General features: G+C 35.0%; 1 protein-coding gene across 2 annotated transcripts in view; it reads right to left on the minus strand.

Moving 5' to 3' along the window:
* Positions 1 to 856: 856 nt before the first annotated feature.
* cdc42 (cell division cycle 42) overlaps positions 857 to 24093 on the minus strand; it is a 37787-nt gene continuing 14550 nt past the window's right edge. Inside the window, exons 2-6 of one of the 2 annotated variants that reach the window (XM_052101391.1) lie at positions 17284 to 17426; positions 16528 to 16600; positions 13951 to 14060; positions 13130 to 13327; positions 857 to 2120 (exon numbers count right to left, since the gene is read on the minus strand). In XM_052101391.1, the coding sequence (XP_051957351.1) occupies positions 2031 to 2120; positions 13130 to 13327; positions 13951 to 14060; positions 16528 to 16600; positions 17284 to 17388 (576 nt within the window). In that variant the 5' untranslated portion in view covers positions 17389 to 17426 and the 3' untranslated portion in view covers positions 857 to 2030. Of the gene's footprint in view, positions 2121 to 4330; positions 5060 to 13129; positions 13328 to 13950; positions 14061 to 16527; positions 16601 to 17283; positions 17427 to 24093 lie in introns of those variants that run through there. The other variant, XM_052101392.1, reaches the window with a different exon arrangement.

Here is a 24093-nt window from a genome sequence, read left to right on the forward strand (position 1 = left end):
ACACACTGTACACTACTATACACACACACACACACACACACACACACACACACACACCAAATCAAATTTGACCAGTTTAACCATCAAAGTCGGACTTGCTGTCAGACAAGTGCAGATAGTTTCACTTTGCCTCATTCTCTGCAGTGTTTTAAGAGAAAGATGCCAGTATGCAACTATGCCACTTGCTGTATGTCTTGCTACGTTCTACTGTCGTTAAAATAACCATTGTGGCAACTCTACTCACATAAATGGGAAAGGAAATAAGAGTTCAGTGCTTGATAAAAATAATATTTGGGGACAGGGCAGCTACTATATGCAATCTTGACCTTTAGGTTTGGCAAGTGGTTGTCTCTTCACTGGACCATTAGGAGGGGTATCAAATGTTTCTGGGGGCACAAGGAAAACCTAGGGGGGGTATGCCGGCAATATTTGGGAATATAGCTCCAAAAGCCCAGTGCTAAACACCCCTTAGCCATTCCGATGTCCACTGCTACATTATTTTCAATCTGGTCTGGAAATGAGCCAAAAACTAAAAATAACAACTGATGATATTTAGAAGTGACTTCGTGAAAATAATATGTCCAAAGTTACTTCTAATAAGAGGCCTTGGCAACACTGTGTTGTGATAACGTCTAGCAGCATGGATTGAACACATCCAGAGTCCAGATCATGGTTATGATTGTCCAGACCTTTGCTGAGGAGGATATGTAGAGAGCTGATCTCTTGGAACTTTAATTGAATACCCTGTCCTGTTTATAAGGAGAAAGTACACAAAAATGAAGCATTTCAAGAGAGCCGTTTCTTGGGGACAGTCTAAATATAGTGCCTCATAACAAAAACAGGGATTGGAACATGATAAAGGCAATTAAGGTATAAGTTTAATATTTTTATCCAAAAGAATGCATATACAGTACAAAGGAGAGACTTCATACAGAGCGATTGGTTTATACCACAAATGAACAAAAATGTTGTTGGGTTACTGGAAAACAAACTTTTATATGTCTGCATTGCACAATTAAACTTGGCTCTGTTGAGGGTTTAACATCTGTGCAGTACTACATATACTTCAGTGGATTGCTAGTTTGTTTTTTTCTTAAAAGTACAGGTGGATCAAAGAAATGCTGGGATCCAGCCCCTAAGAAGGAAAAGAGTGAAATGAACCTTACTAAAAGAAAACAAAAATTTGGAAAACAAAAAAGAAAACACAAAAACAGAAAAAAAAAAATAAACATTTGGTAAAAACTGCTGGAGCCTACAACAACTTTTGTCAGCTTACATTATTATTATTATAATGTTAACCTATCCAAAGGAACCTGAAAGCTTACCTACATGCATCACAAGATCTGGAAACACACTTCCATGGTCCCTAGCAACGCAATATAACACGCCACTTGTTCTGCTAACACTGTTAGAAAGTTCCCTGCTTGAGACGGACATATTTTTGTGAGGAGTCAACATTATCGCAGAAAACCATTCATAGAGCTATTATCTCAAATGCCTATTAATTGGGAATATTGGCAAAGAAAAAGGAGCTATTACTTCTAAGCACTTCAGGTGGTGATGTTCAAGGGTGGGGGGTAGGGATTACGGTCAACTCAAGTGCACGTCATTCAAATGGTCATTCAGCGCTTAAATTGTTTAGACTGCTATCTTCCCTGTTCAGGTCAGACCAATGGAAACACAATGGAGACAAATATGACCTGAACCCAATTAAGACTTGAGCAACTTGCAAAGCGTTACTATCAAATTCACCCACTTAAATGACAAGGCAGCATCTCTATTAAAACTCACCATGAAGTACAGAAGACCCCTGGCCCTCTAGGTTTTTACATTAATGGGCTTGTGGTTTGTGTGTTTTTATGCATATATGTGCATGTGTATTGTGGGTAACTCTTATATATATCTTTATTGCAGTGCAAAATATTGAAACTCACTTCTTTTACACATAGCTTTTAGAGTGTAAAGCCGTGTCACAGCCTTAGAGCAAAAAATGGAGACAGGGTGGGGGTATAAGGGAAAAGATGGTGAGCTCAGAGCAGCACGCATTTGCGCTTCTTCTTGGGCTCAGGGGGCTCCAGGGCTGCCAAAATCGCCTCATCAAATACGTTCTTTAGTCCTTTCTGTGAACACAAAGCAAGGGAGAGATGGACACAACATGGGTCAGCACACAGACAAAGAAAAACTAAAGAAAATTAGATGGGATTGTAATGAAATGAAATCATTTCTGTCATTGAGACACAATCGGGTGATATTAGACATCTGAAAATAATGAATAGAACAAATAAAAAGTATAGTATTGTAAAACTAATGGGTGATTCCCACAAAACCTGACAAGTCCTGATCAAACTTAACCACAAAATCAATACAAAGAATATGTAATTATATTTTGCATAAAGAAAACAAAGCCTACATTTAGGATTATATATTTTTTGCATAGTTACATTATTTTCAGGACACTGAAGCACATTTCACAAACCAATCATTAATACTCTAATATGTTCTGACATTTCACTTTTACTATGGTTTTCAATGATGATTCTCATTAATGAAACATACTGTATTGCAGTAAAATTAGTACCCAGGATGTACTACTACGATAAAAAATATATTATTGAAATTGTATATTAAGTTCACATATCACATTTTGCAAAATTCGGTAATTAGAATATCATAATAACCATATTTGTTTCTGTTGCGGTAATAAGAGATGGGTGTAAAATTTGTTAAACTGTAATGAAAATAAATGTCACAATGTAAAAAAAATCGTAATGGCCCTAAAAATAGGCTTAATTTTCTATGTGCAAATATTTTTTTGATTTTGGAATAAAATAGGAACAGGATATTTTCTTGACCGGTTTCATGAGTATAACCAATGGATATGAAGCATAAAATAAATGGCTGATTTGATGTTTAAGAAATGCACATGCCACAAGGATCATATTTTCTGTGGAATCAAGCAACTAACATAAAATGAAAATAAGACAAAGAGCAAATTAATTAAGCAGGAAGTGTCCTAATAACAAGGCCCAGATGAAATTTGAAGTTGTTTTTATGCATTTTATGTGCTAAACTCGGCAGAAAAAGTTAGACAAGTTAAAACATGCGAAACTGAGCTGATATTACTTTTATTGGTAGCTAAAAACATAAAATGAGCCCAAATATTTAGGCTACACCCACATGTCCCTATTTTCATTTGAAAAAAAAGTTTTCAGTATCCTAATATCCTTGGTTTCAAAAAACAGTATGGGGTTAAAAAGTGTGAAAGTCCTTGTTATCGGTGCAGGAAACCACGTTACAGTGTGGATGAGTGACATAAACATAGCAAAATCTAAATGTTTTCACAACATTCAATTTTAAAACTCGGTATTCTAACATATTCATTTTCCGAAGTATGCAGAAATGGATAGCATTCAAAATGCTTTGGAATGCCATTTTCATCCACCGAAAACTATGTGAATGCAGGATCGTAAACGTAGCAAAATCAATGCGTTTCAAAACGAAAATGTATTAGTCTGGACATTGCCTTAAACGAACATGCAAGGGTCAGGGGGGTGGTTTGAAAGTTCCAATTCTGTGTGTGCAGATTCCACATGAGCCTGCTAATAAACAAAAATGACAAAAAAGAATTTCAGCTAGCTGGTCAAATTCCATTAACCCTCAACACCTCTGTACTTGACTTAACCATTTAGTTTGGACCCAGAAACCAACTAAATTAGCCATGCCGGCTGCCATTCGGACATAACACAAGGTGTGTCAAACAAGAAAGTGGAAGTGCAAGCAAACAGGCTCAGAGACTGAAGGGTTGGTGAGGTGAAGGGCAGGTCAAAACAGAAAATTAAGCCTCAAGGTGAAATAACAAACATATACACAGAGACAAGTGATAAATTGCAACCTGTGAGAAAATGCAACCTGCAGTGTGGAAGTGCTACAAGACTGCCCTCATCTGTGCGCATCAAGTACTGCACTTTCACAAGATGTCAAGGTTTCAAGTCACTATTGTTTGTCGACAAAAGTCAGGTAACTGCTAACGGGAGAAACAGAACAATTACAATAATATGCTTTTCTGTACACGTGCATAGATGAGATCCAAGATCTTCGGCTGCTGATGCATTCTAAATGAAGGATATGAGAAAGCCCCGATTTATCTGCAAACAACAGGTACGCTTTGTAAAACAAGGCATCGTAGGAAATGTTAAACTGTGTCCAATAAAGTATAGGTAATATAAAATGTACACCATTTGGCAGAACATTCATATTTCTCTGGTTAAAACACACCATTAATTGACAGCATTAATGCATAATTGATGAGAGAGACACATTGAAATAATGGCAATTGGAGCTGTCCTTTATTAACGGCAATAATCATTTTACAGGATAATATTAAGCCATTTAAATACGTTGTATGGATATGAATGGCACCAAATTGCAAATTGAAGCCATATGTTAAGATTATAATTAAGTATGATACATTTGTAGTACAAAATAAATACACTGGCATGAGGAATGGTGATTCTCAAATACAATAAATTTGAGCAACAAAGTACTGAAATATTTACCTGAGCTGCTCTAAAATAACAGTAACAAAAAAACAAAGACTATGAACTTAATCAAAAATCTAAAGCAACATATCAATACTTAAAAAAAATTATAATAATTACATGTAACACCTTCATTGTAAACTTTTTTTTTAATACTCAAAGGGCATGTAAAACAAAAACATAGTTCTTTAAAAAGGAGAAAATATGTCATAGCCAAAAGATGAATCTAACTTTAGTCTCAAAAGACAACGAAAAAAGTAGAAAAAGAAATGTCAAAAGCAATCAAATCTTTAGTATTGGTGAAACAAGGTACATATGACGTCACTTAAGAGATTGGGAAACTTGTCATTTCTGTGGAGCAAGAGGTACAGTAACTAAAGGAAGCAGCAAACATCTGGAGAAGAGTGGGGCATTAGAAAGAGATAGAGGTTTTAGAATATACAGCACTTCCGTTTTCGCTGCGTTTCAGGAGGTTCGAGGGCAGCTAGGATAGCTTCATCAAATACATTCTTCAGACCTCGCTATGAAGACAGAAAGGGAGGGAAAGAGAATAAAGCAGCAAGGTTAGCAGTTACAGAAAACATTAGAAAGATAGGAGAGGCGAGATGTACAGAGGGGAACAAGCACATTTCAAAAGAGCACAGAAGCTGGACTCTTTGAGAGGGAACTAGAAACAAACAGCAGAATCACAATTGTGAGGAAGTTTCTTGCACAGAACGATGTACTAGTAAAGGAAGAATGACCAAGGATAATAAGAACTGCACAATGGTTCACATTTTCTGCGGTCATTGTTGTAAAAAATCTGTTGAATTAATTTAAAAATAGTAAAATGTATTAAACAGAAGTCGGTTGAAATTAGGGCTGGACTAACTAACCCTAACAATGCACAATAATTTTACAGCTTTTATTAATCTTAGTTCATGTTAATTTCAACATATACCAATACATTTCTCAAAAAGTTGTTTATAAATAGTTAATTTCACTATGAACGAACATGAACTAACAATCAACAATTGCATTTTTATTAATATTAACAAAGATTAATAAATGCTACTAGCAATGTATTGTTAATTGTTTGTTCATTAACTAATATTAACGAATAGAACCTTATTGTAAAGTTTTACCAAAAAGACAATTCAAATAGTGGCTTTAGTATGCAACATGTTTATTTCCATATTATTCAATTGATCATCTACCAATAATTGGACTACAGTTCACAATTGAATTAATCAGTACGAGATATATTTATAATGAGGGCTTTTCAAAGGATGCATCAATGCAAACCACCGTCAGACGCTTTGAGCGTCTTGTTTGAGTAGTGTCATAAATATACAGTTTTTAAGTCGCTGTGTCAAGTTAAACATAGTTTGAATCTTGGAAAAACACAAATCTTGAGATCCCGTGTTCATATGTGCACTCCATCAATCTGTGTTTGAATGCAAGAGTGTTTTCATCTTGTTTTGTCTGCTGACGGTGAGTGTGGTTTGTTCTCTGTACAAGCATGTTGCCCAAACAGCTGAAGTTTCGCTTACAGACCCCTGGAGAAAACAGGTGTTACTTCAAGCCTGAATTGCTCAGATGGAAGGAATATTAGTTATCACGGTACAGGGACATGATTACTCGCGTTTTATTTTTTAAAACAATTAATCGTACCGAATTAACGTGTTAAGTCAACAGCCCTAATATACGCGCGGTTGAGGAGTAACGGAATACATGTAACGGGACTACGCATTTAAAATACTAAATATAAGTAACTATATTCCACAACAGTTACAAATTAAATAATTGGTAATTAGAATTAGTTATATTAAGAAAGTATTTTGATTACTGAAGAGATTACTTTGCATTTTATTGCCTTTGTTTAATTTAATATTTAGTCCTTTCAGATGGAAAAATGTATCCATATAAATTATGCGATCCAAAGTGCATTTGAACAGCAGTAAAACACTTTATGATGCGTTACATTCATACGAGCAGACAGAGAAGTTTGAAGTTTGGAGCAGAATAGAAATAAACCTTGTGAAAATTGTTAGCTTTACGCTATTTCTAGCCATTTTACATGCACGTTGGATCCTAATTGCATTTTTTGTAGTAAGACCTTTGATATAAGAGCAAAAATTGTATTCTCAATTGTTGTATTGTTTTCCTGTAAAAACATAAAAAAATCCTTAAAACAAGATAAATTAGATTAATCTTGTTTTAGAAACAACACTGCATAAGATATTTAGGGTTTTCAGAGAATGTATTTTTAACATGTGTATTTTGTCTTACTGTACTGGTAGAGATTTTATAGTCAAAACAAGTGAGAAAAAAAATAAAAATCTACCAGTGCTGAAGTAATCCAAAGTATTTAGAATACATTAACGTCCTTGAGTAATCTAACATTACAAATGACATTTTACAGCATGTTTTATATAATCTGTAGTGGAATACATTTAAAAAATAACCCTCCCAACCATATATATTTTATTCTTGTTGAACTCTAATCTGTCTTGGATAGTATTTTTCTGATGTAATTGAAACTTTGTAAAGCAGCAATTTTCATACTTCTGTCTCCTTAAGATGAATTGCTTATGTTGTATTATTCCTCTCTTTAAATCGCTTTGGATAAAAGCGTCTGCCAAATGAATAAATTAAATGTAAATTAAAATAACAAACAATCTTATCTTTTTGCGAATGTAATTAGTGTAGTTCAATAACTGGGGACTCTGAAAACGATAATGTAATAATTAAAAGTTAGTGCTGTCAGTCGATTGCATTTTCTAATTGTGATTAATCGGACAGTTTTTTGTAGTTAATCACAGATTTTAAAAATGCTGAAATTTGACTATACATACACACTTGTCATAATTTATTACCATCTTAAGGAAACAAAAAAAATATATAGCAATATAATGCTTTATTAACATTTTCCAAACAAAGCATTCCACAACAAAGACAATGTACTAAAATATCACCAATTCAAGTAATATTAAATGTTTCCCGGAGTTCGGAGTGGGAGTTTGACTAATTGGAAAAAAAAGTGTCCCCACATGGGTTGCATATTCATTGCAATTGGCTTTAAATCTCTTAAACTCTCATCCTCCACACTATTAATCTGCTTTACTATAGAAATCTTGAAGCTGCATTCATGATTTCGTATCAGAGCATCAATGCCAGCATCGAGTGCCGCTTTGAACTCACCATGAAATGTGCTTGCAAACAAAAACGTCTCATTCTGCATTTTTTGTGATAGTTAAGATTTGGTATGCTTCTGTGGTACTTAAAACGTGCCTTACATAGGCTGATAAATACTTTTATCTCTATCACAAGTCTCATCTGGGCTTGTTTTTTGTGTTCAAATAGTGTTGAGGTTTTTTCTCCATCATTGCATCACTGGCAGGGAAGCACAGTCAGAAATTATTTTATTTACTGAGATAAACTTTGGCAGCAGTGTAGTGCCTGCGTTACGAGTGGCTTTAAAGGGAAATAACCATACGATCGGAAAATTAAAAAAAAACACACACACACACACACACACACACACACACACACACACACACACACACGTTGTGTTTCCATGTTTTATGGGGACTTTCCATAGACATAATGGTTTTTATACTGTACAAACTTTATATTCTATACCCTAAACCTAACCCTACCCCTAAACCTAACCCTCACAGAAAACTTTCTGCATTTTTACATTTTCAAAAAACATAACTTAGTATGATTTATAAGCTGTTTTCCTCATGGGGACCGACAAAATGTCCCCACAAGGTCAAAAATTTCGGGTTTTACTATCCTTATGGGGACATTTGGTCCCCACAAAGTGATAAATCACACACACACACACACGCACACACACACACACACACACACACACACACACACACACACACACACACACACACACACACACTTTTTTAGAGTGTCTGATATCAAACAGATGAGACACGATGACCTGAAGCTCCTTAAATACTGGTAAAAACTAAAATAACAGATAATTATGCTTGAGATGTTGTGTCTGTGCTAACATTAAATTTCAACTGCATCTGGGAGAATCACGCTTTTTCGTGATTCCTTTGTATTTTCTGAGTTTTTGTGCTTTAATATCATGCAGTAACACAATGACATAGTGACTGATGTATCTAGTCATAAAACTGAGACCCTCCACTCCAAATCCAAACACAAGTGGTCACAGGAGATGCATGTAAGCGACCAGGTGTAAACTCTGCATGCACTGCAGTGACCAAGCAAGCTATTGGCCATAGCTGTAATCAATCAAGCGGGAATCTGACCCCACCCCCAAAACAAAAACTCTTCAGATCTGCACAAATCACAGTGACCAATTTTGTATTCAAAACAGCAAATGGAATTTGTAACCCTGTTTTAATGTCAAATATAATAAATATATTAACTGCGCTAAAATATATGACAGAACAATCAATTTCAAACGTCATAACTCGTTGTCTTTGGCAGCTTTTCTACGTATGCATTTCAACATATAGAAAAATAGTTATTAATAACACAATCACACAGAATAGAGATTAAAGCATGCATTTAATAAAAATGGTGTGATGCTTTCATGAGGTCTCTCACAAATGGAGTATTGCTATTTCAAGAGTGCTGGTGCCGACACCCTTTCCTTGTCTTATTCCACCTTCTGCCATCTGCAGATTAAGCGGATTTGCTTGAAGTCATTTTAGTTCTGCTACAGACCTCCATGTGAGGAGAAACGGTGAAATGCATTCAGTGTTACATTTACGTTATTCCACTAAATTCTGAAGGCGCCGTACACAGTAATGTTTGGAATATTTCTTCTGTCTCTGAAAACGTCTGGACCATAAAATCTTCCACCAAACACTTAAGTGGAGTTTCATGAACTAATACAACAAATTGTAAACACATTTAACTGTAAACTAGCGAGCCCGACTATTTCAAAGCGGAAGTACGTCATGAGGCTCAGTGCAAAAAGCCCATCGGATTGCAAGCAAACATTTGTGTAATCAAATACAGCGATCCAAAAGAGCAGCCAGCCATTTTTATGAATGTGCTGCAGGCAGGCAATGCAGCTTGATTTGATGCTTTCAAAAGGAAAACATCAATCAGGTCAATATGCTCAGGAAGACTGCCAATGAGGACAACATTAATCCAAAATTAACCATATTTACTTTACAAACTGCCCAAGGTCTTGAACAGGACACATTACTTGTAAATATTATATATATATATATATATATATATATATATATATATATATATATATATATATATATATATATATATATATATATATATATATATATTTTAACAATAAAACAAACAAAAAAAAAAAAAACTCAAAACCTTTAAAAATGCACTTTAAGTGTACAATTTCAGTCGGACTAAAACAATAATTTTTGCAAAGTTAGACAAACAGACCCTGATAATGCAACCGACCGATCGGCCACCTATCTCGATCAATCGATATTCTTTTTAAATCTGTGATCGGCTGATCGTGTTTAGATTCAGGGCAGATCTTTTTTTAATTGCAGTATGCACAAAATGACTCAAATGCCCATCCCTACTAGGGTGGGAAATTAACTTTTTTGCCCACCAGCCACAGTGGCTGGTGGATGCCCAATTTTACCAGCCACTTATATTTTTTACTAGCCACTTTTTCCGGAATTCAAATTTATAAAAGAAAGTGCACTAGCATATTTTGAATTGCTTCAATCATTTTTTTTTATTATTAATACAAAATGAATACATAATAAATCAATAAAAATTGATGTGAAAAAAGTCACTTTAGTCTTCTTCAGAGTCATCATCATCTTCAGATGTCTCCTCATCTTCAAGTTGGCTATTCTTGGCTCCTCTTTCCATGAAAGCTCGATAATAAAGCAAATACAGATAGGGTTGGAGATGAAAAGTTTAACTGACACGCAATCGAGCTCTGGAGCACCCACGGTAGGCTATCGGCTCCTATCCTCGCGGGTGCTAAAACTATCGCTAAACTAAAAAAACGATAGCTTATCTAGCCATCACAAAACACACAACTTCAAGTTAGTAATTTAACGTTACTTACTTGCACATCCAAACGTAGTCCCGAAAAGGTCTGCCCTTTTTGCCGATCGCATGGACGTTTCTGAATAGAATTCTCATTCGGTCCAACTGCGCGGATTGCATAGAGCAGATAGCCTTTATTGCCACACTTTGCTCCTGGGTTCCGTCTTCGCCAGCTGTATGGCAGTGCACTTGATATGAGACTTGGATGACTCGTGCTCTTTTATTGACTCTATTTTAAGGTTAGTTGTTCCTCTAACGAACGAATTGTTTGCATTTTCGGACGACGCATAGGTTCGACAGCAAGTACAGTGCATGGACTGTTCGACGGGAAGGTAGGCTAACCATTCCCTCGTTTTCCCTTCGTCATCAATGCGCCACTTGTTCAAAAAGTACCTTCTCTTTTTATTTACTTCGCCCTCAACAGTTTGTACAGCTACTGCTGACTCCGCGGCGGGCCTCTTAACACCGGGTATATGTCGCCACATTTTTTTAATTTTCCTTTCATCTGTACTGTATATAGGCCTACCTCAGCTCAGCTATATGTGTCACTGAAAACCAATCAAATTAGTTACTCGACAAAAGTGCATTATTGTTACTTAGCAACAGCATTCTTTGACAAAAGCTGTCCAATCCGTTACAAGGAATGTTTTAAGTAGTAACCAATAAAAATATGTTTTACAATCTACCCGCCACTGTGGCTGGTATACAAGGCAAAGTCACGCACCACTTTGAAAAAGTACCCGCCATTGGCTGGTGGCGGGTGCTAATTTCCCACCCTGGTTACTTACTAGTACTAAATTTAAGAACTTTCTCTACCTAAACACAGCTTTTCTGCTAATGTAACCAAGGCTGCATTGGTACGGAAAATGTATTAGTGGTTGACCGATCTATCGCCATGGCTGATGCATTTTCCTGTTTGGCCGATTTTTTTTCTTGAGGTCGCCAAAAATCGCTTGCTTGCATTTGAAGGTAATGAGACATGTAAATGACCAGTCACAGTTCGTATTGTTATGTGTATCGTGTTACTACAACAATAGCCGGTGTGAAAACGTCTCATTTAAACAGTCGGCATATCAGAGTCCCAGGAGATGTGCTTGAGTACATAATATTTAAGCGCTTGCCTGTTTTATTCTCCCTCCTCTCTCTGTAACAGTTCCCTGTAACTTTAAACGGTATTGTCTAATGATAAAAAGGCAAATATCAATAAATTTAATATCATATACCATTTGCTAATAAGCACATATCTCATTTAAACAGATACACAAACCTCACAACTTCAGCAGATCCAGCATCCTGTGGAGAGCTCATTTATTTACCTCTAAAGCATGTATTCTAACAGTCTCTCCTCAACAGTTCACTGTAACTTTACTAAAGATAAAAGGCATATCAATAAAACTTCTATTATATACCATTTGCAAATATGCAGATATCTTGTTTAAACCGATATAATTCACGAACCTCACGAAAATCAAAAAAAAAAAAAAATTCCGTCGAGCGCTCGTCTAATATCTTCCTCTGAAGCGCAGATTCTATCAGCCAGAATCAAAAGTTCCTCTGATTCACAAATCATGATGGTCAGTGGTCACAATCCAAGCAGTCAATCCAGGCTGTTAAAACAGTCAGGAGATTGCTGCTGCTCCAGCACGAGCGTGTGAGTGCAGCCAAAGTCTTACAAAGTTAAAGTTTTGTGAAATTGAGTAAATAGTGCTAAATAAGAGTTTATTTTATATATATATATATATATATATATATATTTATATTTTTTGTTAACATTGTTCACTATATTAAATTGTTCGATATATTCACATTGTATCGGCTCACCCTGCCCTCTGGATATCAGCATCGGCCATTAAAAAAAAAAACATATCGGTCAACCACAAAATAATGAAACAATTACATAATACAAACACTTTTATATTTTAATTTAGAGAACTATTTATATATCTACATTATTTCCCACAGAATTTTCGGTTTCACTTGGAAATACTTCAACATGGAAGTTATGAGTTTCAAATGCCTCTTCGTGTTGTCTTTATTACTGCATCAAAAAAAAAAAAAAAAAATCACATGACTAAATATATTCTAACATTTAAGCATCAACAGGCAGTGAAGAACTGGTCATTGAAGGATAAGTCACTTATCACAAACCAAACAAAAAGGTTAATATTCCACAAGTATGACCTTGAAACAAGCAAACATGGTCTCTGAGTCTCTGGCCAGATGCTATGACATTCCACTTTCATGTTTAAAGGGAATTAGTTTTGACATAAAATGAAAAACTAAGAACATAAACTGGAGGGACTTGGATTCAACTTCATAAAATGCCAACCCTTAAAACTTCGAATGCATGTCAACTGGAGACTTTTAATGACCAATAAGAATTATTAAAAAAGGCACCATTCTCTAAACAAATCTAACTAAAAGAACACATTTATAGGATATTTTAACAAATTAAATGTACAACTAAAAAGCAGTTCCTGCATCCAATGTAAATAATGCATGTTTGTTCATGAACATTTATGATCCCATTTCTGTGCTTTGAGTGATAATGAGACTGCACTCACCTGCGTCAGAGCAGAGCACTCCACATATTTGACAGCTTTCAGATCGCGGGCCAGCTTTTCTGCGGTCTCCGGGGTGATGGGTTTCTGTTTGTTCTTGGCAAGCTTCTCAATAGTAGAGGGATCATCCCTCAGATCAATCTGTGTCCCCACCAGCAGGAAGGGAGTCTTTGGACAGTGATGAGTAATCTCAGGTACCCACTAGAGGAGGATAAACAACAAATCAGCTGATCGCTCTCAGGTGATTTATTTTCTTATTTAAGTTTTGCTCAAAGAAATGAATACAAATTTTGAAACATATGCATCAAATCATGACCACTCAAGAAATAAATATTCAGTCAAATCAGTAGCCTTATAAAAGATGTTTTATTCTACATGGAGAGGGTCCCCACATATAGTAATTCCTGTAACAATCTTCAGTGAACATCCACATTCCAGGTCCACACACAGTGTGGGGAAACGAAACGTGTGAATGTTCACTGAAGATTCTTTTTTGTTCATTTTAGTTGTGATATCACATTACTGAAATAATATTTAAATAATATTATATAAATTAATTTTAATGTGCTAAAGGCAACCAGCCCATGTTTCATGTATGTTTTGGACTAATTGAAATTCATTATGGAAATTAATTATTCTTTATTCCAAGTGCAAGACACCAAAAATAGAAACCAAGAGACTTTCACAACTGGCTTGGAAAAACTCTGACATTAAGATAAAGGATTTATTGTTTGCCACTTTTACACATTGTGCATGGGTAGGTCACAAAGTTACTGTGGTATTATAGACAAAATAGTAGAAATAATGTAAGTGTGCAATCTCACCTTTTCTTTGACGTTTTCAAATGAAGAAGGTGATACAACTGAGAAACAGACCAAGAAAACATCTGTTTGAGGGTAGCTAAGGGGTCGTAATCTATCGTAATCTTCCTGACCTACAGAAAAATGCAAAGAAAATTATAAATTATATAGAAGATATTTGAGATCCTGAGCACTGCCCAATGCTGATGGAGATCATTCAGTCATGTTTTTGATTGTGCATTTGAACACACTCACAGCTAAAAACTCTAGGACCCACAGTCCTCCAAAAAAAAAAAAAAAAAAAGAAAGAAAAGCAGTTCCAAGCACAACCAAGCTCCACAGGAATGTATAGAATTCAGTAAAGCTCCTGAGGGGTATTCCAGAAAGCAAGGTTCACTTACTGTGACATAAACCCTGAACTCTCAGTTGATTAATCCAAAACTTGCTTACTTGCGGTATGTGGGTTTCAGAACACCAGCGCGGGGTTAGTTCACTCAACTGTGAATTCAGAAATGCATTCTCAACAAATTGACGAATTCTCGAGTCACTATGGAAACAGAAGCTTTTCATGGAAACAGAAGTTTTAATGAATGCAAACGCACATTATTACAATGGTTTAGGACTGAGTTTGCTTGACAGAATGTATACTGAAACATTGAGTGAATTTTTTAATTAATAAAACTATAAAAGTTGTACTGTACATGTAAAAGCTAATTTCAACAATTATTATTAGACCTCTCTCTACTACATTAATGTTCAATAGTTCGACCGTTATATTATTTGTTTGTACTTAAACTTCTTATCAATCTTCTATTGATATTATGATAATAAGCTATAGGTTTACTATAAAATTATTTTACATTTTGCCATGTTTTATGCATGCTAATGTTATTGTTACTGTATGTCATGTGAACTGAATGTATTTGCTTTATTTTTAATACCATTTGATGTACCCTGTTGGGGTTTCAACATCTTATAATCATATCACATTTAATTTCCCACAGTTGCTGATGGTCTCATTGTATTAATAGACACTCTTTCAATTGTAGGATCTCCCACAGTTGTCATCATTTTCCATTGATTTAATGTAATATTTTTCAGTAGGCCACACATGATTATTCTGTGCATTATAAGATGAAGATCTGCTGTAACAGATGTGGACATGATTTGTGGATAGGAGTCACATGTCACTTGTCATGATGTGTTGTCATGTACAGTAGGGTCCATCTGCCTCCACCAATTTTAATTGAAGATCTTGTGTCTGTTTATACATTATAGATGTTTATGATCTCAGCATTAGAGAAAGGTAACTAATCTCTTCCTTGTTAATAGGAAGCTGTAAATGGTCCCCATTGAAAGGCAGATTAAAAATGTAATTTAGAGATCGACCATGTACAGCTTCTGAAGGAGTAGAGAAGGCTGAGCATCAGAAAGATACATCTTTTCATTGAATCACCTGACCACCAGCTAAAATGAGGGCACTGTGGGTGACTAAATTACAGCAGGTCTCATTTATATTTTCAGATAATAAAATAGTACAATGAAAAAGTCTGGAAATGTGTGCATTTGTATATGTACAGTACATTGAAGTGACAATAAATAAAATGCGTAACCTCTATGCTATATCTGTGGTCCATGAAATGATCACATATTATCTAGTTAGTGAAAGATGGTGCGGCAAAGAGAGAGATCGTTTACGGGCATGTCCGTCATGTGTGTCTTTGTGTCTTTTGTTCAAGTTTCTCATTAAACCATTATAAATATTGTCAAGCCGGTTCTCGCCGCCTCCTTGTCTGTTTATATCCCTTTACAGAGTGATTAGTTGCTCAAGATTTTAATTGGCAGACATTACCTACATATTGATACAATGGAATGAAATTGTATAAATATTAATTGACTGAAGAAATGGTAAATAAAATGTGGGTAGAATAATAATTTTTTCTATGAAATTTATAGAATAACAATTATTTATTAGAAGGGATAAATATAAATACATAAAGCCCTGTCTAAGCGGTGAAGAATATGGAAGCCTTTCCAACGTGTTCTGCATTAAAAATATAGTTTTAAAAACATTAAAAGTTAAAGTACAATATACACAGTTTGTTCACTTTTAAATGCAAATCTGCTGTGTGTGAGACGGGAAATGCCAGAGTAAAGAAGATTCAGGTAAAGATAGAAGTTTACCTTAACATTGATTTTAAAAGTAAAATATTGTGCGTAATCTGAACTTCCATGCCCACATCTATCTGAAATAATAACCAACCTGGAACATAACATAAGTCGCTATGGCTACTAACATACCCTGAAAGTTACATTAGTTTTTGGAACAGAAATCTGAGGTTATCAGCTTATTCTGAGTAAACTAACCCAGGTAAGTCATTTAACCTGCTTTCTGGAACACCCCTCTGAGGTCTTATTTCTATAACAATGACAATCACAAATGCTTTTTTTCCACCATAAAACAAATCAGAGCCACAGGTGAATTTTCAAACATCAAATGCTAATTAAAACACTAATTAAATGTTTTGTAAAATAAATCAGCTCTAAATGAAAGTGAAATTATTGTATAAAAGGTAATGTGCCATGTAAATGTTACTGTACCTGCAGTATCAAACAGCCCAAGGGTGTACGGCTCACCACCAATCATAACCGTAACTGCATAGTTATCAAAGACCTATAATTGAAGTTATAAAAAATTGCCAATACATACAATTCCCTTTTTATGTACAGTATAAAAGTACCAGTAACACTTTAAAATAAGGTTCTATTTGTAAACATGAATTAATGCATTCGATACAACGAACAAAATATTTTTTATGTGCACTTATTAAAATGAACATTGTTTTAAATGCCATGCCAGCTTTTAAGGCTATTTTCATGGCCAAATCCAGGTTCAAATATTAAAACAAGTAAAAGTAAAAACCTTTATAAGATACTCAAATCAGATTTTGGACTGACTTCTCAATGGTGTCAATTTATCAAAATAAAATTGCAAATATTGTTTTATTGTTGGTTCATGTTGGTTAATAATGTACAATGCAAATAATGCTAATATATATACAACATTTAATGTAAAAAAAAAAAAAGTGTTTGTATATGTAGAAATTAAGATTAAGCAAAGATTAATAAATGCTGTTGAAGTATTAAATTCACTGTTAGTTCATGTTAGCAATTGTCTTAACTGATATTAACGAACACAACCTTATTAAAAAGTGTTACCAAATCTTTAAAACCACTCAATTTCAGAGACATTACATTTGCACGGATAGGTCAAGGCATGAAAAGACATTAAAAAACACTAAGGCAGAGCATAACTATATAAGCGAATGTGGAAGAAAATGGAAAAGTGGTACTCACCGTTGGTACATATTCGGAAGGAAATTTATTAGTTGTATAGGAGATTAATAGACAGGTTTTACCGACTGCACCATCGCCAACAACAACGCACTTGATCGTCTGCATAGCTGTGCTTTTACAAATCCACTGTTCTCATTCAAGATCTGAAATTAGAGAAAAACACAAGTGTTTATATGAGACACATGTGGCACAGACATAGTTGACTTTCCACCAGCGTCTCAAGTTCAAAAGGTGTAAACAGATAGTTAAGCATGTGGCAATATGCATTGCAAAACATCTCCGTGTTGACAACTAATATCATGCGTGTTTGGGAAATAGTATGCAGGACAAACACTTGTGGCAGGTAAATGGAAACATGACTCGTTACGACAAAGTAATAAAACTACAAATCTAAATCTTTACACAAATTGTTAATTCAATTGTTAAGATAAAGAACATTATTCAAGATTAAAATAAAGATTGACAGCAAATGTAGAGATTCTATTAAAATATACAGAGAACAAGTTGCCCACCATACAGCCTAGATACTTGTAATCCAATTTGTCTCTAGTTTTTAGTGACAAGTGTCAGGGACTTGTATACTTGTATATTCCATATTGAATATTGCTTCTTAATAATCACCCTCTATTAATTGGCTGCATCACTCTACTCTCTCCACCAATAGCTGGTGTGTGGTGAGCATACTGGTGCACTACGGCTGCTGTCGCATCATCCAGGTGGATGCTGCACACTGGTGGTGGATGAGGAGAGTCTCTGTTCACTGTGTAAAGCGCTTTGAGTGCAGTGTCAAAAAAGTGCTATATAAATGTAACATTCATTAATTCATATTGTATATGCTTTAAATCCATATTATCTAAATTGTGTTCAGCAAAATAGGAGAACAGGCCAAAAGGTATAATCTTTTTTAGAATGAAATTCGGCACAGGATTGAGAGGGATCTGTCCCCATCTTGCTGCACCCAGAAAGAGTCCACGCAGTGATGAAGCATGCTGTCGCATGTTTGCTGATCTTAAAGATGTATAAAACGTTTGAGTCCGTTTTCTGGAGACAGAAATAGCAAAAATGCATTGTGCAATGCCACCAGAACTATTCAGCTGCATGGTGAAGAAACGCTAACACCCGTTACATATCTATCTCATAAGAGCTCTATCTGATGTATACAGGTATTTCTTAGATTTAATATGTAATAATACATAATTTACATATGAAACTGTAAAGGCCCTTATTGCTTTTGTTACTTTTCTTATTATTCTTCAGCCATGGGAGTCTATGGCAACCCTCACTGAAAGGTGATATGAATAGACCTCAGACCATATTTGGGAAATCTAGGCCAAACTCTAAAGCACCACCACAAGAACTCAATATTTTAGGTCAAAGTCTAACAAATGTTATTATTAAAAAAAATGTATTGTGTTTACAGTTATTTGCTTTAGATCTTAATTTGTATCCCCATTTTCCTAAATCCTGTGATGCTTAGCGTGAAATGTGGGCTTTAATTCAGTTACCAAGTAAAGTGGAAAACTCATGAGGACATACATCAATCACTATGTCAGTATGTTACTGAACGACAATAAACAGCAAAAAGTTATAAATACAAAGAAAACGGAAAAGAAACCAGCACGCTGTTTTTGCCAGATGCAGTTGAAATGTAATCTAAGCACATATGTAACATTGAGCAAAATTATTATTATTGTTTTAGTGGAGTATCTTCGTTAGTTCAGCTACACGTGTGCGCTTGTCATCTTGTCACCCTACTCGTGGATATTAGACAAGGCAAACTTTTACATCCGCAAGCAAGTTTAAACTTTTGTTCAGTGCAGCGGTTGATTGACAGGCAGTGCTTCGCTGCAGTGCATGACGCATCATTTAGGACAGCATTTACACCTCTAATGTGATGTGGTAACTTGTGTATTTGACTGCCTCTGTACGTGCTTTTTTTAGTGACCCATTCACAAAATGTTTTGCACCATTTATAACTATATTTGATCATTTGCGATAGAATCATCCAAAACACATCTTAATACCAGCTGTAAACGCTGTCTAAAATAACTGCAGCCAAAGCTAGCGAATACTATAAAACGACTTCCAGTGGAAGTCGACCCGCATCCGATTCCCCAGTAAGACACCCAAGAAAAAAGTGGATTAGTAATTTTCCACCTGTTGCCATAGACAGATCCTTGACAGCCAGTGTTGTATAAAGTATCCATGTGTCATACTTGAGTCAGTTTCCAAGAAGGTAACTTTACTTTTACTCAAGTAAAAGTTAAATTAGCTCATGAGAAAACTACTCAAGCAAAAGTATTGAAGTAACTGATAATACATTTAATTGAGTATCAAAAGTACAAGAAAATTGCATAAATTATGGAACATTTCATTAAATCCATGGCAATTTATTTGGTGGTGCTCATCATTTACTCGCCCTCATGCCATCCCAAACGTGTTTGACTTTTATCTGCAGAACACAAAGATTTTTAGAAGAATATTTCAGCTTTATAGGTCATTTCAATGCAAGTGAATGGTGTCCAGACACGTGAAGCTACCAAAAGCACAATAAGGGAGCATAAAGTTATCCATACTACTACAGTGGTTAAAATCCATATCCTCTGAAGCTTTTTAGTTGGTTTTGGGTGAGAACAAACCAAATTGTAACTCATTGTCACTGAATATCTTGCCATTGCAATCTCTAGGCATGACCATGATTTCAAGCTTGATTTCACTTTCTAGTGCTTGATTCATGGGCAGACCCTAGATGGCGCTATAGGAAGTGTAATAGAGCTTGAAATCCTGATTGCCAAGGAGACTGCTAATGTAAAGATTTATAGTAAAAGAAATTAGTTATAGTTTGGTCTATCCTCACCCACAACCGATTGGATCTGTTCAGAAGACATTGGTTGAGAAAACTAGAGTCTTATGGATTATGCTGCATATATGTGCTTTCTTGAGCTTCAAAGTTCTGGCCACCTATCACTTGCATTAAAAATTGACCTACATACCAGCGATTTTCTTATGAAAATCTTGGGGGTGGGCTCTTTTAATTTGGGCCAATAATCAACAACCCAGAACACCCCGGAAATTGCAATGTGCTGAATCACAGTTAAAACAACCTGGCAACCACATACTGTTGCAATGCACCAAACACACAACAGAGATCACCTTGACAACTGCATAGCATGCCCGAGCATCCATCCAGAAAACCCTAGTAAGCACATACTGCAGCATATGCTACAAAGCAAATATAACACTTTAGCAACCACCAGAAAACTAGTATAAATATTTATGGACATATTCATAAGAAAATATCAAAATAAATATTGTTGGACATTTCATGAGTGCTGGTAATTATTCATTCACATCATACCTTGTTTAAATGTAAAACGTAAAAGCATGTGATTGACTTTTACATTTACATTTATGCATTTGGCAGACGCTTTTATCCAAAGTGACTTACAGAGCCCTTATTACACGGACAATCCCCCCGGAGCAACCTGGAGTTAAGTGCCTTGCTCAAGGACACAATGGTGGTGGCTGTGGGGATCGAACCACCAACCTTCTGATTACCAGTTATGTGCTTTAGACCACTATGCCACCACCACCTCATGATTTTATATGAACAGGTCTCCTGGAAAGGCGGGAGACTGATCGCACAACTTTCATAATGTTTAAGCCTAAATTTCTCAAATGAATTAGTCAAAAAAATTAACTTACATGATCAGTTTCTTGTCTTCCCCAGAGACAGACAGACAACAGAGCAAGTAATCTGGTGCGTGCTTCGCTTGTGATTTTGATTCATTCAGACTGCTTTTTTTAATCTTTTTGTTCAGTTCAAAGGAATCAAATGTAAAAGATTCGACTCTTAACGAATCACACATCACTATTGCCGACCTGCATGCATTTTTACACGTACAGCTGCAATTTTTTTGCTATGTTCATTCGCAAAAGTAATGAAAGGGTCTGGAGAAATACATTGGAGAAAAAGTTTCAATTTTCTCTTCAAAATGTAGTAAAAGTCAAAAGTATTATTTATACACAAAGTAGAACATTTTTAAAACTGTACTTTAGTACAGTAACAAAGTATTTGTACTTCGTTACTATATACCTCTGTTGACAGCTAATGGATGGTGGATTATATAAGATATTTTTGGACAACTTATTTTAAATGCTTTGTTTCGTTTGAAGAGCAATTTGAATTTGAAGTTTAAGTTTGTCATGTTTAAATACATAAATAAAAATAAAATTATTAAAATCTTACACACCATCAGCAGTGGGGTTGATTTAATCGGATATCGCTATTTTTTTTTAATATAAAAATTAAACATATTTCTTGCACATAGCCCTATAACACCAAATTACACCATTCCCTCTGAATCTCTCACCGCATTTTTCAGTTATAATTGAGTCCACTGTGGAGCACTGTGGATGTGCATGGTGTTGAGGTGTTGGATGAGAGGAGGTGGTCTGTGCTTTCAGGCAATGCCAAGTGTGGCAATACTTGTAATATTTTGATTCTATATATTGAAATGTAATCTTATTGGTATTTGGTTCTGGAGTAATGCAAACCAACGGATAAAGATCTATTTTATGATGGAAAAAATACGGAGCAGTGTGCAAACCTTTCCACACCAAATATGTGTGTATTTGCGTTAAGTCTCTGAAAACCGAAAGAGCGCATTTGATAAAAAGCCAACTTCCAACACTTGTTTTTCCTAAATAATAAGCACTTGAAATGCAAAAAATTTGATAATCTTTGTTGACTCAGAATTTATACATATATGTGGCATTTCCCTAATGCCATCAGTATTCGTTTCTATGTAAGCTCCGGGTGAGTGCATTTGTTTATTCCATTTTTATTAATGCATCTTGTTCATTTACTGCTTTTGTTATATGAAAATTTTCACCTAGTAGTGTTTTTAGTGTAATAAATGATTGTGAACATGCGGTTTACCTTAGGCCTATCTATTTATGAATACAGATCAGTCAATATATCAGTTCACACTTCCTTTTCTTCAGCTTTCCATCTTGCTTCTAACAACCATCTAAAATCAAGCAATTCTGTCATTTGGCAAATAAAGACAGCAATCTGGCTTCTAAAGATTTTTGTTTAGGAGCCCATGGCTCAGTTGTAATTTTTTGTAGTCTGGAGCCCTGCACAACATCGCTCATTTTCTCTTCTAATATCCCTAATAAAAAAAAAATAATAATATAATAAATTAATAATAAAAAGAAAATCATAACATTTATTGGAAAGCAGATTTATTGTCCCAATAAATAAAGGCAAAGTTATTCTGACAGTTTTTGCATACAGCAAAATAAAAACAGTAACAAACATGCTAAATCTTTATTAAAGATAAATCAAAGAATATAGTTAAACTTATTAAATCTTAATTTGACATATATTGCATTCAAAACATCCTTAGAATCCTTTCTGCTCCTCCTCCCTGATGGACCATTTGGCCCCTGTCCTGTTTGGATTGTCACTGTGGTTTTATGCACAGGCATAACGTCATCTGTTTAGTTGCTATACTTACAGTAGGGGGTATGTTAAACCAGTATTTTCCAACCACTGTGCTGCTAGTGTGCCATGAAAGACTGTCAGGTGTGCCGTGAGAAATTATAAAATTCCACAAAATAAATAAATGCATGAAAATAAATAATTTCAGGGATAAAAACTCCTCACCTTTCGGAGAAATTAGCCGTTTTGAAACACTAATCGGTCACTTTTGTGATTGAGAAGAACAATGATTAATGTGCAAATGTGACTGATATTTATACTGTTAAGGGTCTTTCACATGACTCGCATAAGCGCAGCAGAATACACTGAAGTCTATGAAATGACATCACTTTACACCAAAGTTTTTTTTTTTTTCACACAAATTTTTGCTTCACCAATAATGTTTTTGAGAGTAATAAGCAACAAGAAATATATATATATATAAAAAAAAAAAGTCCAAATTTGTGAAGCGACATTAAATGTCTAATAATTTATTTTAATTAAATATTACCTTATCGTTTACAAATATCAGAGAACCCAGTTATTAAACTAATTTAAATTCACCAAAAAAACCGCTTAGACCTAAACATAAACGAGTCCTTTCATTACTTTCTGCTATTTTCTCTCTTCCAACTACATGTTTTCAATGTTTATTGTGCACACCACCCGCATTTTTACATGGCAAACTTGTAAAATCGCCCCTCATGTGGAGGGCAATGCGGTGCTTGACGCTGGGTTCAGCCTCCAGAACCAAATTAAAACTGTCACGAGAAGTCATCTGTCCAAGACAAAGATGCTAAATCTAATGTAATTGCCTCAGCATCAGTATTTTATATATATATATATATTTTAATCGTATTTGTTTTTGGTAATATTGTGTTGTTCACATGTCGTGTTTAGTGGCCTCCCATGTCACTGAGAATAAATAAATAAATAATAAAAAAGAATATTCATCTGCTTTGTGTCTCCGTTGTTCATCTGTTCTCTTCATAAATAAATGAATGCATAATCTGCTATATGCACGTCCTGTAAATTCATGATTAAAAAATGAAAATGTTAATGAAAATAAAAGCTATTAAATGTCTTATTACCATTAAATCCGAAAATTAAAATGACGGGGAATAATGGATTATGACGGAATTTTTACGACCCTGTCATCAAAATGACGGACGTTGAAAATGTCTAACGCAAGCACTGTAAGTGACTTGTTATTTGTTTTGTTTGCATAGCCAAATTTCAAACATTACAAGCACTACTTGGAGAGAAAACATGGACAAGTTGAGAAGGAAAAATATTGATGATGGTTAGCCTATGCGGGCGGG

Source organism: Xyrauchen texanus, chromosome 32, assembly GCF_025860055.1.
Source record: "Xyrauchen texanus isolate HMW12.3.18 chromosome 32, RBS_HiC_50CHRs, whole genome shotgun sequence".
Lineage (NCBI taxonomy): Eukaryota > Metazoa > Chordata > Actinopteri > Cypriniformes > Catostomidae > Xyrauchen > Xyrauchen texanus.